We start from the raw sequence: 13,226 nt of genomic DNA on the forward strand, positions 1-13,226 counted from the left end.
CATACTCTTTGGTTGTTTCAGTAAAGTCACGTAGGTATAAAATAAATAAAATCACGACGTTTCGATTGCAACACAAGCAATCATCATCAGGTGTGAAAACCACAGCAAGAATTTTATTTTTTCAGTACAGTACACAAAATCCGTGATCTAATCCCATCTGTGAAGGATGTCATTCCTGATATGCAATATCCTGGAGTCTACAAACTAAGTTACACCTGTGGTGATTGTTACATTGGGGAAACTACATGTCTCGGACGGTGTTCGCGAGCACAAGGCAGATCTGAAACACGGCAGGACTAATACCTCCGCTGTGGCTGACCATTGCTATAACACTGTGGGCTCTCATGATATTGTTTTTTCCGAGACCAAGGTGCTCTGCAAACCTTCGGGCTACTATCAAAGGTTTGTTCATGAAGCCATCCAGATACATACACATTGACATAACTTCAACCGAGAAGATGGTTACAAATTGAGCAATGATTGGAAGGATGTTATTAACCAGGTAAAACCTTAAATTCTTCATGGTTGTTCCATCATATTTGCCAGGCACTCGTCTATTTTGCCGAGTTAATTGCATCCCCAGCGTTTGGCATTGCTGCTGCATTGGCGTTGTTGGCTTCATTGGCATTGCTGCTGCATTGGCATTGCTGCTGCATTGGCATTGCTGCTGTATTGGTATTGTTGGCTTCATTGGCATTGCTGCTGCAGTGGCGTTGTTGGCTTCATTGGCATTGCTGCTGCATTGGCATTGCTGCTGCATTGGCATTGTTGGCTTCATTGGCATTGCTACTGCAGTGGCGTTGTTGGCTTCATTGGCATTGCTGCTGCATTGGCATTGTTGGCTTCATTGGCATTGCTGCTGCATTGGCATTGTTGGCTTCATTGGCATTGCTGCTGCATTGGCATTGTTGGCTTCATTGGCATTGCTGCTGCATTGGCATCGTTGGCTTCATTGGCATTGCTGCTGCATTGGCATTGTTGGCTTCATTGGCATTGCTGCTGCATTGGTATTGTTGGCTTCATTGGCATTGCTGCTGCATTGGCATTGTTGGCTTCATTGGCATTGCTGCTGCATTGGTATTGTTGGCTTCATTGGTATTGCTGCTGCATTGGCATTGTTGGCTTCATTGGCATTGCTGCTGCATTGGTATTGTTGGCTTCATTGGTATTGCTGCTGCATTGGCATTGTTGGCTTCATTGGCATTGCTGCTGCATTGGTATTGTTGGCTTCATTGGTATTGCTGCTGCATTGGTATTGTTGGCTTCATTGGCATTGCTGCTGCATTGGTATTGTTGGCTTCATTGGTATTGCTGCTGCATTGGCATTGTTGGCTTCATTGGCATTGTTGCTGCATTGGCATTGTTGGCTTCATTGGCATTGTTGCTGCATTGGTATTGTTGGCTTCATTGGCATTGCTGCTGCATTGGTATTGTTGGCTTCATTGGCATTGTTTGCTTCATTGGTATTGTTGGCTTCATTGGCATTGTTGCTGCATTGGTATTGTTGGCTTCATTGGCATTGTTTGCTTCATTGGTATTGTTGGCTTCATTGGCATTGTTGCTGCATTGGTATTGTTGGCTTCATTGGTATTGTTTGCTTCATTGGTATTGTTGGCTTCATTGGCATTGTTGCTGCATTGGTATTGTTGGCTTCATTGGTATTGTTGGCTTCATTGGCATTGCTGCTGCATTGGCATTGCTGCTGCATTGGCATTGCTGCTGCATTGGCGTTGCTGCTGCATTGGCATTGTTGCTGCATTGGCATTGTTGCTGCAGTGGCATTGTTGCTGCATTGGCATTGCTGCTGCATTGGCATTGCTGCTGCATTGGCATTGCTGCTGCATTGGCATTGCTGCTGAATTGGCATTGTTGCTGCATTGGCATTGCTGCTGCATTGGCATTGTTGCTGCATTGGCATTGCTGCTGCATTGGCATTGCTGCTGCATTGGCATTGCTGCTGAATTGGCATTGCTGCTGCATTGGCATTGCTGCTGCATTGGCATTGCTGCTGAATTGGCATTGCTGCTGCATTGGCATTGCTGCTGCATTGGCATTGCTGCTGCATTGGCATTGCTGCTGCATTGGCATTGCTGCTGCATTGGCATTGCTGCTGCATTGGCATTGCTGCTGCATTGGCATTGCTGCTGCATTGGCATTGCTGCTGCATTGGCATTGCTGTTGCATCCTCCCCCCCACGCATCCCCAGCCCTCTCAGCCTCCCACTTCCAGCCCCGCCCACTTCCCCCCCCCGTCCAACTTCACGTCCCTTTCCCTCTCCTAGCGTCCACGCAACGCTCCCCTCCCCCTACCCCCCCTCCCTTGCCCCTCCCCACTCTCTTACCTCGGCATCTCTCTCCCACTTCAGCAAAACATCTGTTGATGACCCAATGTTTTCTACGCCTGTATTTCACATTCCTCCAATATATATATTTTGCTTGCTTCTGCTTGCCAGTGCCATGGGCTGTATCGTTGTAATTCCCCCGCACCTCCGATTAGCACGGTTGGCTACGTACGGAGCGAAAGAAGTAAAAAAATACATGCACACATACCATACCCCAGAGGTGTGGACTCGAGTCATGTGACTTGGACTCGAGTCAGACTCGAGTCATGAATTTGATGACTTGCGACTCGACTTGGACTTGCATAACAATGACTTTGTCCCACCTATGAGATGTGGACTCGAGTCATGTGACTTGGACTCGAGTCAGACTCGAGTCATGAATTTGATGACTTGCGACTCGACTTGGACTTGCATAACAATGACTTTGTCCCACCTCTGCCATACCCTATATTCAGATGTCGGCGCGAATTACTCTTGGAAACATTGTGAGCTGGTGATGGGGCGGGGGGGGGGGGGTTAGAGGTTCGAATCCAACAGGCCGCCCCGATCAATTCCGGCGGGTGTATCGGCTGTAAAGAGTTGCACGCCGGCCGAATATGAAATGGTCAATGACTCCTGAAAATTTGCTCGATTGGGTAGATGCAGAGCAATTATTTCACCTCCCCCCCCCCACTGTGAAAACTTGGCACGACCCTCTTGGTAAAGAGTCATGAGACTCGGTTAGGCTTTTCTGGGTAAACAAGTGTAATGGCAGTTCCAATAAAAAATATAACAAATGTCTAAAAGGCACGCGCACACAAACGTTCAGTGACTGTGTACTCGCGTGCATGTAGATTTGAATGTAATGGGTGTGCGTTCGTTACTTTATCAAACAGAATATGGTTACAGGGCAAAGGGTCCACGCTAGTGAGAAAACTATCAATTTGAAGCATCAGCAAAATCACCATAGCATGACAGAAGGACAGACTAAGGCATTGCTATTTTATATAACGTGATGACAGATGTAGGTTTGTGTTCCAACTTCTTCAAAGGTTTTACAGTGTATTATCTTACTCAGGCCATCCCTGCAAGGACATTTTAGACAAAAGCTGGTGTGATACGATCATAAAACCCAACTTTGTGTACCATTTCAACCTTATCTTTAATCAGGCATGCGGGGAGGTTGATAACCCTGACACGTTGATACCTGTCGCATACCTGTTGGAGATTGAGGTAGCATCTGGCCATGGCTAAAGTCACGGGCATGTGCAGCTTGCTCAGGTATTCGCTGCACTTACCAGTACACTCGGGGTTTGTTCCCCCGCGTAGACATTTCATTCAAGCTGGATGAACTAGTTGAGCTACTAAGTTCTCTGGGTTTTTTTCCACTTGTCAGAATCAGAATCGGAATATGTATTTCTCTTGCAGCAGGAGGAATGCGGTGAGCTTATGAAGTTATTTTTTTAACAGATTTCCAGTAGGGGCACGGCGTAGGGGTAAGAACGTTTCAACAACAAACAATGCAAAAAAACACGATAGGAATCCCAAGTACAAGAAAGGTAAGCAAATATCCCAAACACCTACAAACAAAACTTAAACCATCCCCATTCTACCAGGCAGAGCCTGCTGAGGTATTAACTTCTTTTTCAGAAGCGACCTGGCCATAAATGATAGCTGAACAAAGTGACTTATCGCGTGGAAATTTACATTAGCAAAATATAAATGTGCAAACGGAAGGCACTTGCTTATGTCCAGCCCAAGCTGGGGTTGTCAATGGGGGAACATTACATGAGGAAGTTACGTGGCCAGATAAATTAACAAGTCGTACGTAAACTCCAACAACAAAAAACGATTGAACAACGCGGAGAGAAACGTATAGCAACAATAGTTGCGACATTACACGAAGGTCTACATTGCACTTGCAGATGCACAGTCTGTCAAAGCACGGTTGCAAGTCACAGTTGCAAGCGTTTGCTGTGGTTGACACCAGCCTCATTTGCAAACTCGATCTACATGCTATGAAGAAGGCCCCAATGCCTGAAACGATGGTGGTGGTGTCTGTCCGGAACTAATTGTGTCTGTGGCAGGAATTGTGGCCGTGGCACCTGTGGTTGTGGAAGTGATTGCATTCACAGGAACGATTGTGTCCGTGGTAGTGATCATATCCGTGACTTTGCCCACGGGGAGCGATTGCGCCCCGCGGTAGCGACTCTACCCGTGTCCCCGTCCACGCTCGTGGCCGTGTTTCTGCCGTTGTGATGCGGTAACTGTGCCATCGTGTGCTGTTCCCTGTGGCTGCGTCGGCGGTGCTGCACAAACACAGCGGTCCCTGCGTGGTGGCGCGCGTTCCGGCACGGAGCTGGCCCGCCGGAGTCTGTTTGTGCTGCGGCACGGCGAGCGCATGGACGTGGTGTTCGGCCGGCAGTGGGTGGCACAGTGCTTCGACGAGCGGGGTAAGTCACGCGTGAGAGAAAAGCTCCACGGGCAAAGCGACGACCGCGGCAGCAACAACAACAGCAGCAGCAGCCCTCGGCTTTGTGTGCAGGCGTGCGGGCGTGCGATCTTAAGTAACACAATTTGGAATTTTGTCATAGCGTGTATGTTCTCCGCCGCATAGCACATTGCAGAAATATGTATTGTTGTACACTACTTCCATGATGACTTCACAAAACTACTACTTAAGTCACTTCAAACAGGCCTCTAGCCATGCTAAGGGACACACGTCTTATGTGGCCTTCAAATTGTGTTCATCACATGCCAATCAAAACCGAACATTCCGACATTCTTCAGGCTGGAGTAACCGAAACAAATTAGATCAAGAAACAAATTATTTTGCAGACATTTGTGACCGGTCTGAGACTGTCATTCAGCTACGCTTAGGAAATAATTCTAATAATGCCCGAGACGTGGATTTGAACCCAGGTGCTTGGCTCTCTCGCCTCGTTGCTCTGACACCAGAGCCTGACCCCGACCACCTCCGGCTACGAGTTCCGCGCATCACAGAGCACCGAGTTAACATCTTAAATGTAACAAATGATCGACTCACGACTAATCACTTGAAACGCCTTGATCCGCGATTCTAGGAGTGTACTTTCGATCGAACATGAACATGCCGGCCAGTCTGCCGCAACGGAGCGGAGGGCATCGCCAGTTCGAGAATGACCCTCCGCTCACCGTCCTGGGGGTCACCCAGGCCCGGCTCACAGGTGAGCGTCGCTGCAACGACATGGCGACCGCCGATGACATCATCATGCTTCTCTAACGACAGCCACGCTCGACTCGACGCAACTGTGACGGCGCTGCTTGTAAGCTCTTCGTGATGACATCATAAGATTTCTAAAAATAGGTTTTACCCTTTCTGGCAAAAAAACAGCTGTGTTGTTGTAAAACACCAAATAGAAACCTTTTGCAAGGAATCATGTCTGCATTAACCACATATACTTGTAGCGAACATGCAAACAAAAACATGCCCTGACAGTATATGCATTTTTATTTAAAAATTTATTTAAAGCTTTCGTGACTGCAGGGATTCATATTCATAGTAAATGCATTGTCTTTGAAACTGATTGGTCCCCACCAGAGACAGCCTACTTCTTGCCAGCATCCAAAATGCTGGCAAGAAATGATGAAAAAAATCTAAAAAACTCCATAGACATGACAGCTCACCCCCACGTGCCAAAATAATTTTTCTTTTTAAAATCCTTTATATTAAGTTCACTTGCTTGCGCGCTTACGACCGTGCAAATCTTTCGGTCGTTTTTTAACCCACTTCCCGTGATCAAATCGAGCTGACATTTTGCACAGACTCGTTGTGCGTGACAATTTCTTTTCGTGAAATTTTTTTTCCAAAATTTTACACTTTTTAGGTGAAAAAAAATTATATTTAATTACCAATTGCTTAATGGTGGCAGGCAATCATCTGACCCATAGGTGGCAGCCATCTCAAGCCAGAGGACGAGAGGACTCTAGCCGCCCGTTTCAAAGACCAATGTGGGCTGGGTTGTGGCCCATTGAACACGCATATGAAGGATTTATAGTGAAAAACTTTGTTTTTACGGGTTAATTTTTAAATAATGCATCCCCGCTGTCGCGTACGACGGCAGGTGAAGCGCTCTTCGATGTTGCCGCGGCGGTGGACGTGGTCTACTGCTCCCCTTCCCTCCGCTGCGTTCAGACGGCGCAGCATCTCCTTAAAGGTGAGCGCGCGTCGCCCGTTTTTTTTCGTCGCCACTCGTACCATAACCCCCCCCCCCCCCGAAAGGTGCTGCGGCGATGGAATGTCGAAACGACGTCAAACGAAGCGTTTTAACAGGGTAGCAGTGGCTGGGCGGGTCGGCGGAGGCAAAGGCCAGAGAGGCGGCGGATTACAAGGATTGACGCTGCCGGCGACGTGAGCGTGAGGGGTTGAGGCGACGCTCATTTCGAGTAGCGGTATTAAAGTTTAGCACGTCGGCTTTCGTGACCGATGTTATCCACAATTCAGTTTGGATCCCGTAAATATCAAAGTGTCGTTAAACCCGCCACCGCCCGACACACCGTGCTAATTGGCTGTGTCGGGTAGTTCAAGTTCATTTCAAGTTTCAAGTTCATTTATTAGGTATAGCCCTGTGAGCCATTCGGCTCTTGAATCGGGTGCAACCGCAACAAACAAAAAACAAAAACACGAACAAAAAACATCTTAAAGTGAATATGTGACTAAGTGCAAACAGAAAATCCAAGAAAAGACAGCAAAATATTGCAGAAAAAAATTGCCGTACACTCCGCTGACTCCTAACGCGGTTATCCGGCTTGACCGCCTGATTGTGACATTGCGGTTGTTGCTCTGCATCTACATCGGCAGCCATATGAAATAAGGAAGAAGGCCAATGGCTCTCGATTGCCAGCTTACAGAGAGAGGCCAGAGAGGTTGAGACGGCTGTAGCTGTGCACAGCGCCAGTGGCAATTGTTGGAAGAGTAACAATGCGTTGGCGTGTGCAGCAGTAGTCGCTTGCGCTCAACCGCTTCCATCACCCATCCTTTTGGCCCCGCCCCCCTCCCCCTCCCGATGCGTTGTACGTGGCACTCCGTGCCGTCTTTGAGCCCCGCCCCCCTCCCTCCCGATACGTTCCATTCATTGGCTACCACATTCTGATGAGCCCCCCCCCTCCCCCCTCAACTTGCTTTTAAGGGATTACATCTTGAATCATTGCCTCACTTGATGCAGCTAATCTGGCTGTGACAGTCCCACCTGATGACGGAGACTTGTGTTGCCTCCGAAACGTCGTGATCTTTATTTTATTTTAATTTTATTTTTATTAATTTTGATGTTTTACCTACGTGACTTTACCGGAAAAAACCTAAGAATATGAGTAACAATGAATACATTTTTTCTTGAAATTGGTGACGTTAACTCAACAACTCAACAACGTGCTGGAGTTCATTTTAACTTTGCGCGGATGCATTTTTATTCGAGCGACCCCGAGTTATTCTTGTTTGTAACTCGTCTATCCGAAACCGAGTGAGTTTTTGCCCTTCGTTACATTTCAGGTCTGCAGATCGAGGGCCGCCTTAGGATTAAGATCGAGCCAGGGTTGTTTGAGTGGACCAAGTGGACACCTGGGAACTGTCTGCCATCCTGGATGTCAAACCAAGAGCTCACGGCAGCTGGAATCCACATAGATACCACCTACAGGTGCGACGTCACCCAAACACAAAGACAAGGATCACCCGTATAGCCTTAACAGACTTTCGGGGCAAGTGCTGTTAACGAGTAGCACCTATGAAGGCTGGAACGGCACACGAGGGGGGTGGGTGGCCAACACCACGCCCGACCGCCTTTGTTTTCCCAGTGGCGATGTTTACGCACCGCACCAGGTACTCATTGAGGCTGAGTCGACCTAGGGGAGGCCCAGGACCGGTTCAGATAATCGTCACCGGTGTTGGCCGTTAGTGGGAATCGAACCCGGGTAGCCGGGTTCATAGCGCAGCGCGCTAACCGCTACACTACCGCTCCCCACCCAAACACAAAGACACACACGCGTGGAGGAGATTCCCCGTAAAGCCTGGACAGACTTGAGGCAAGTACTGTTGACGAGCACCGACAAAGGCCCACATGTCGTCCGAGGGGGTGATGTTTACACTCTACGGCAGGTAATACATTCAGGCTGGGTCGGCCTAGGGAAGTCTCGGGCCCAATTCGGATATATGTCGCTGATGTTGGCCATGAGCGAGAATCGAACTCGTGTCGCTGGTTTCATAGCGCAGTGCGGTAAGCACGACGCTACCGCCCCCCCCCCCCCCCCACACACGCACACCTACCTCCCCTTATCGTGTGATGTAGTCAATCTACTACTCGCGAATATCTCTCGAAAATGATCCAAATTGCCCTCAATGCACCGGATCTCGTGAATTGTGGAAGCTTAGCAGGGATGAGTCTGGGTGGTGTTCGAATGGAGGAGGAGACTGCCTTAGAAAGGTGGCCAGGAAATGGCAGTACAGCAGTTGCTTCATTCCCCCTCTTATACGGAGGGGATGGGGGCGTTTCTGAGTATAGTTCAACATTCTGAGGTGGAGTGGTGGTAGTGAGATGGCGACCTGAGTTTGATTCCCAACCATGGCTAACGTTGAACTTCTTTCGCACCGTACGTAGCCAACGGTGCTAATCGGAGGTGGGAGTGGTCCAAAAAGGTGTAGGGAGGCCTTCATTTTATCAGTGAATTGACAAAGGCCGATAAATTATCCTAATATTTGTGTGATTATTATCGTGCTTTCGCTTCCTCCCGACATGCCAAACACTCAATTAATGAAAAATTAGCCAGACATCCCGATGCAAGAGCCTTCTGAAAAAGGGGTATTGAGAATCAAGTGAGGCTTTCCTGGGTAAATAAAAGTCATCATTATTATTAAAACAGCCTGTTCTCCTTTAAATAGGGTAGTAGTTGAGTTTCTGAAGAACACGGCGTTATAATAAATAATATAGGGTACAGCAAAGTCCGCGATAACACGTGAGATGTGTACGCAGGCTGAGCAAAGTCTGAGGTGCGTGGGTAGCATCTAGACGCATCCAGCAGCCGTACAACCGCTCATTCCTACTCACGCGACGTAGTTCTTTTCGCTCGATCGCGTCGCATACAATTCGCATCCGCGTAATAAAAAAAAATGTGTTCCCCTAATACATTCATCGCATTATATCCAATTCGCGTTGTGAAAACAACACGCGGCGTTATTGCAAAACAGAATGTATCATCAGACCTCTTTGGCCACACAGTCAAGAGCGCTTCTCTCCATCTGCAGTCGTGCCACCGTTGCACGCACGATCTACGGCCTTCAAGTGGCTCCCCCTTGTTGTTTTTCCTTCTCCGCTCTCCTCCGCTGTCCTCTGCCCTCTTGCGGATCCACAATAGCGCTGGGATTTGTTTTTGTTGTTGTCTCTTGTTGTGTGCGTCCCGGGTCCGTCTCCAGGCCCCTGATTCCGGTGGCGCAGTTGAACCCGAGCGAATCGTACGACGTGTACGTCACACGGAGCTTCCACGTGTGCAGGGAGATCCTGGCCGATTGCAAGCAGAAGGGTGAGAGGCCCCTGCAGTTGCCAGCGGCGAGACCTCCACACACACACAACACACGGCGGTTGAAGGCGAACGCAACAGTGGCGCTGCTGCAGGTGGAGAGAAGCGCCGTCGGGATGCGCTCCTGCGGCCGTCTGGGACACTCTTGCTTACGTTATTAGGAAGCCATTGGGAGCTGTGCACTTTTAAATCATCATCTAGATTGACAACTCGTTCCTTTTAGGAATGCTTTTGGTGTTAAGTTTGTTTGCCTTGCCCCGCACCTCCGATTTAACACGGTTGGCTACGCAAGGTGCGAAAGAAGTTCAACACCGCCAACGGTTGCCAATAAAGTGACGGTGATGTCACGACCGCCCCCACCCCACCCTGTGCAGCGCTTTGTGGCGGGATCGGTGAAATCGGTGGTGCTCAAACATGCCGAAGGTTTACCACAAATCTAGTTCATCAACTCAGGCTTCCGAACCGCTGATTTGCACAGACATGCGTGTCCAATGTCGTAAAAGTAGGGAGTGTGTGAGGCCCATGACTTTTGACATCGTAATTGTGATGCATCGCTGGATGCCCGAGACTTGTCTATTTATGAACGGGGCCGGTCACCTAGTTCACAATAACACTCCACTGACCGCTTGAAATAAATATAAAGTTCTCATGTTTGTTACGGTCGGCCCCATTGACTTGACTGCAGGGAGAATACTCTGTCGACTTGGTCGCACTTTGTTGTGTAAAAACACGATGCTGTTATAGCTCTCCAATGTGTTGTCAGGTTGTTACTGTCGGATGTTCCGCTGCAAATGACGGCAGCTTCTTCGGCCCCTCGATTTCCTTTTTTTTTTAATCCTTTATATTAAGTTCACTTGCTTGCTTACGACCGTGCAAATCTTTCGGTCGTTTTTTAACCCACTTCCCGTGATCCAATCGAGCTGACATTTTGCACACAGACTCGTTGTGCGTGACAATTTATTTTCGTGAACAAAAATTTTCCATAACTTTACACTTTTTAGGAAAAAAAAATTATATTTAATTACCAATTGCTTAATGGTGGCAGGCAATCATCTGACCCATAGGTGGCAGCCATCTCAAGCCAGAGGACGAGAGGACTCTAGCCGCCACGCATATAAAGGATTTATAGTGAAAAACTTTTTTTTTATTCGTCCAAAAGCTCCCGCGGGGATGGGATCATGCCGAACAACACGCGGTAAAGCCCAAAAAAATGTGGCAGAGCTGGTATTGGCACAGCTGCGGCGCACGCTATGCAATACCAACGCAATTGGATTATTTTGGGATGTGTTTTAGGGTTTAGCATTTGCGCCACAGCGGATGCTCTGGGTCAGATTTTTTGAATTGTTCAGCAGGGCTTGACCTTTGAGTGCTCTTTTGAGGGTAATCTTTACGAGCATTCACCTAAGCCACATTGTCATTAGTTTTACGGTCGTGGTGACACATTTAATTGTAAAGAATTAGGAGAGTGGTTGCGTAGTTCTTAGCACACTGCATCTTGAACCCAGTATCCCGAGTTTTATATTCGAGATCGTGTCTATAACATCACCGGTGAGTGATATTCAGACCAGTCTTGCGTGCACCCCCTTTCCATCAACTTGCACTGACCAGTCTGGTACACGGTCAAACAATGCTTGCGTTCGACGCGCCCATTGGGAGGCCTTCAAGGATTCAACGGAGGGCTGTGCAATTAATTTACAAATAGTTTATTTTCGTTTTCTTTGGTGACCACGGGATGGGACTGTGCGGTCAAAATAGCCTTTTGCGTCACTGCGGAGAACATTGGAAACAAAGTTAATGGGCGGACAAAGACTCCTCCTTTCCGTATTTGTATTCTCCATAACGACGCTGATGCTTATTTTGTGTTGCGTGCATTATACAGCAACCACGTCAGTCGGCAAATAGCAACATAAATTGTGAGAATTGTGTGTGTGGTTTTTTTTCTCTGACGTGTTTATAGGGGGGTCGTGTGCTTAGAGAGATGATGTTGGGGTGGGGGGGGTTAGGCATTGTGCCTAAGCGGTGCGAGTATATGTATGTTGAACTTCTTTCGCACCGCACGTAGCCAACCGTGCCTTTTTGTCGGAGGTGCAGGGGCAGGACAACAAACTGAGTGACGATGAGCGTTGTTGTGTTCTGTGCGGCGGCGCCAGCAGGCTTGTCGCGAGTGCTCATGGTGGGCCACGCCTCGTCCCTCGACGCCTGCACCCGACAGCTCCGTGGGCTGAGCAAGCTCCCGGCTAAAGACTTCATCCAGATCGTGCGCAAGGTCAGGCTGCCCCGCCAGCAAACCCCTCAACCCAACCCTCAAGCCATACCCCGTCCTGACCTTCTCGAAGTCGTAAAGCTGTCATTGCTGCTGCTGTGGCACTTTTTTTTTTGAATGACGACGTCGGCAAACATTGATGCGTTATTTATTTCCCCCACGGCTGCTTTTTGCCGACGTGTGTTGATGCAGTGGGTTGTGCGGTTTTGTCGTGCAGGTGGTAACTTGCTGTGTGTGTGTTGTTGTTCATCAGACTGGAAATTGCCCGCCCACTAAAATGGCCGAGTGCACAAATGTAATAGGCCTGTATTGAATGAAAACCAGGTTGATGGGTATTTCAATGTATTGTGAAGTCACTGTGATTTACAGAAAATTCTTTGAAGACTCTGGCATAATTCTAGATTTGAAGCTTTCGTGACTGCAAGGAATCATCTTCTTAGGTTTTTTCGGTAAAGTCACGTAGGTAAAACATCAAAATGAATGAAAATAAAATAAAATAAAAAATCACGACGTTTCGGAGGCAACACAAGTCTTGATGCAGCTAATCTGGCTGTGACGGTCCCATCTGGCATAATTCTGTGCTCTCATGCCGATGCTCCCCCACTTTGACAAATCTACGCCTCTCCAAGTGGTGAGAAATGGTCAAATAATTCCAGTGACCCCTGTGATGTGAAGAGGCCATCGTTATCCAGTAATGAATTGACAAAGCGCTCATTTACTTGAAGTACATAAATGGGTACAAAATCAGCCCTGCGATTGCTTGCATACAGTGAGGGAAAAAAGTATTTGATCCCCTACTGATTTTGTACGTTTGCCCACTGACAAATAAATGATCAGTCTATAATTTTAATGGTAGGTTTATTTGAACAGTGAGAGACAGAATAACAACAAAAAAATCCAGAAAAACGCATGTCAAAAATGTTATAAATTGATTTGCATTTTAATGAGGGAAATAAGTATTTGACCCCCTCTCAATCAGAAAGATTTCTGGCTCCCAGGTGTATTTTATACAGGTAACGAGCTGAGATTAGGAACACACTCTTAAAGGGAGTGCTCCTCATCTCAGCTTGTTACCTGTATAAAAGACACCTGGGAGCC

The 13,226-nt window shown here is 47.9% G+C and overlaps 1 protein-coding gene across 3 annotated transcripts in view; it reads left to right on the top strand.

The window, feature by feature from the left end:
• UBASH3B (ubiquitin associated and SH3 domain containing B) overlaps positions 1-13,226 on the top strand; it is a 108,662-nt gene that overhangs the window by 84,167 nt on the left and 11,269 nt on the right. For 2 of the 3 annotated variants that reach the window (XM_078608136.1, XM_078608138.1), the window contains 6 exons: positions 4,644-4,773; positions 5,404-5,526; positions 6,424-6,516; positions 7,848-7,992; positions 9,762-9,868; positions 12,016-12,131. In XM_078608136.1, the coding sequence (XP_078464262.1) occupies positions 4,644-4,773; positions 5,404-5,526; positions 6,424-6,516; positions 7,848-7,992; positions 9,762-9,868; positions 12,016-12,131 (714 nt within the window). The remainder of the gene's footprint in view (positions 1-4,643; positions 4,774-5,403; positions 5,527-6,423; positions 6,517-7,847; positions 7,993-9,761; positions 9,869-12,015; positions 12,132-13,226) is intronic. The other variant, XM_078608137.1, reaches the window with a different exon arrangement.

This window comes from Lampetra planeri, chromosome 29 (genome assembly GCF_965212315.1).
Source record: "Lampetra planeri chromosome 29, kcLamPlan1.2.h2, whole genome shotgun sequence".
Taxonomy (NCBI): Eukaryota; Metazoa; Chordata; class Hyperoartia; order Petromyzontiformes; family Petromyzontidae; genus Lampetra; species Lampetra planeri.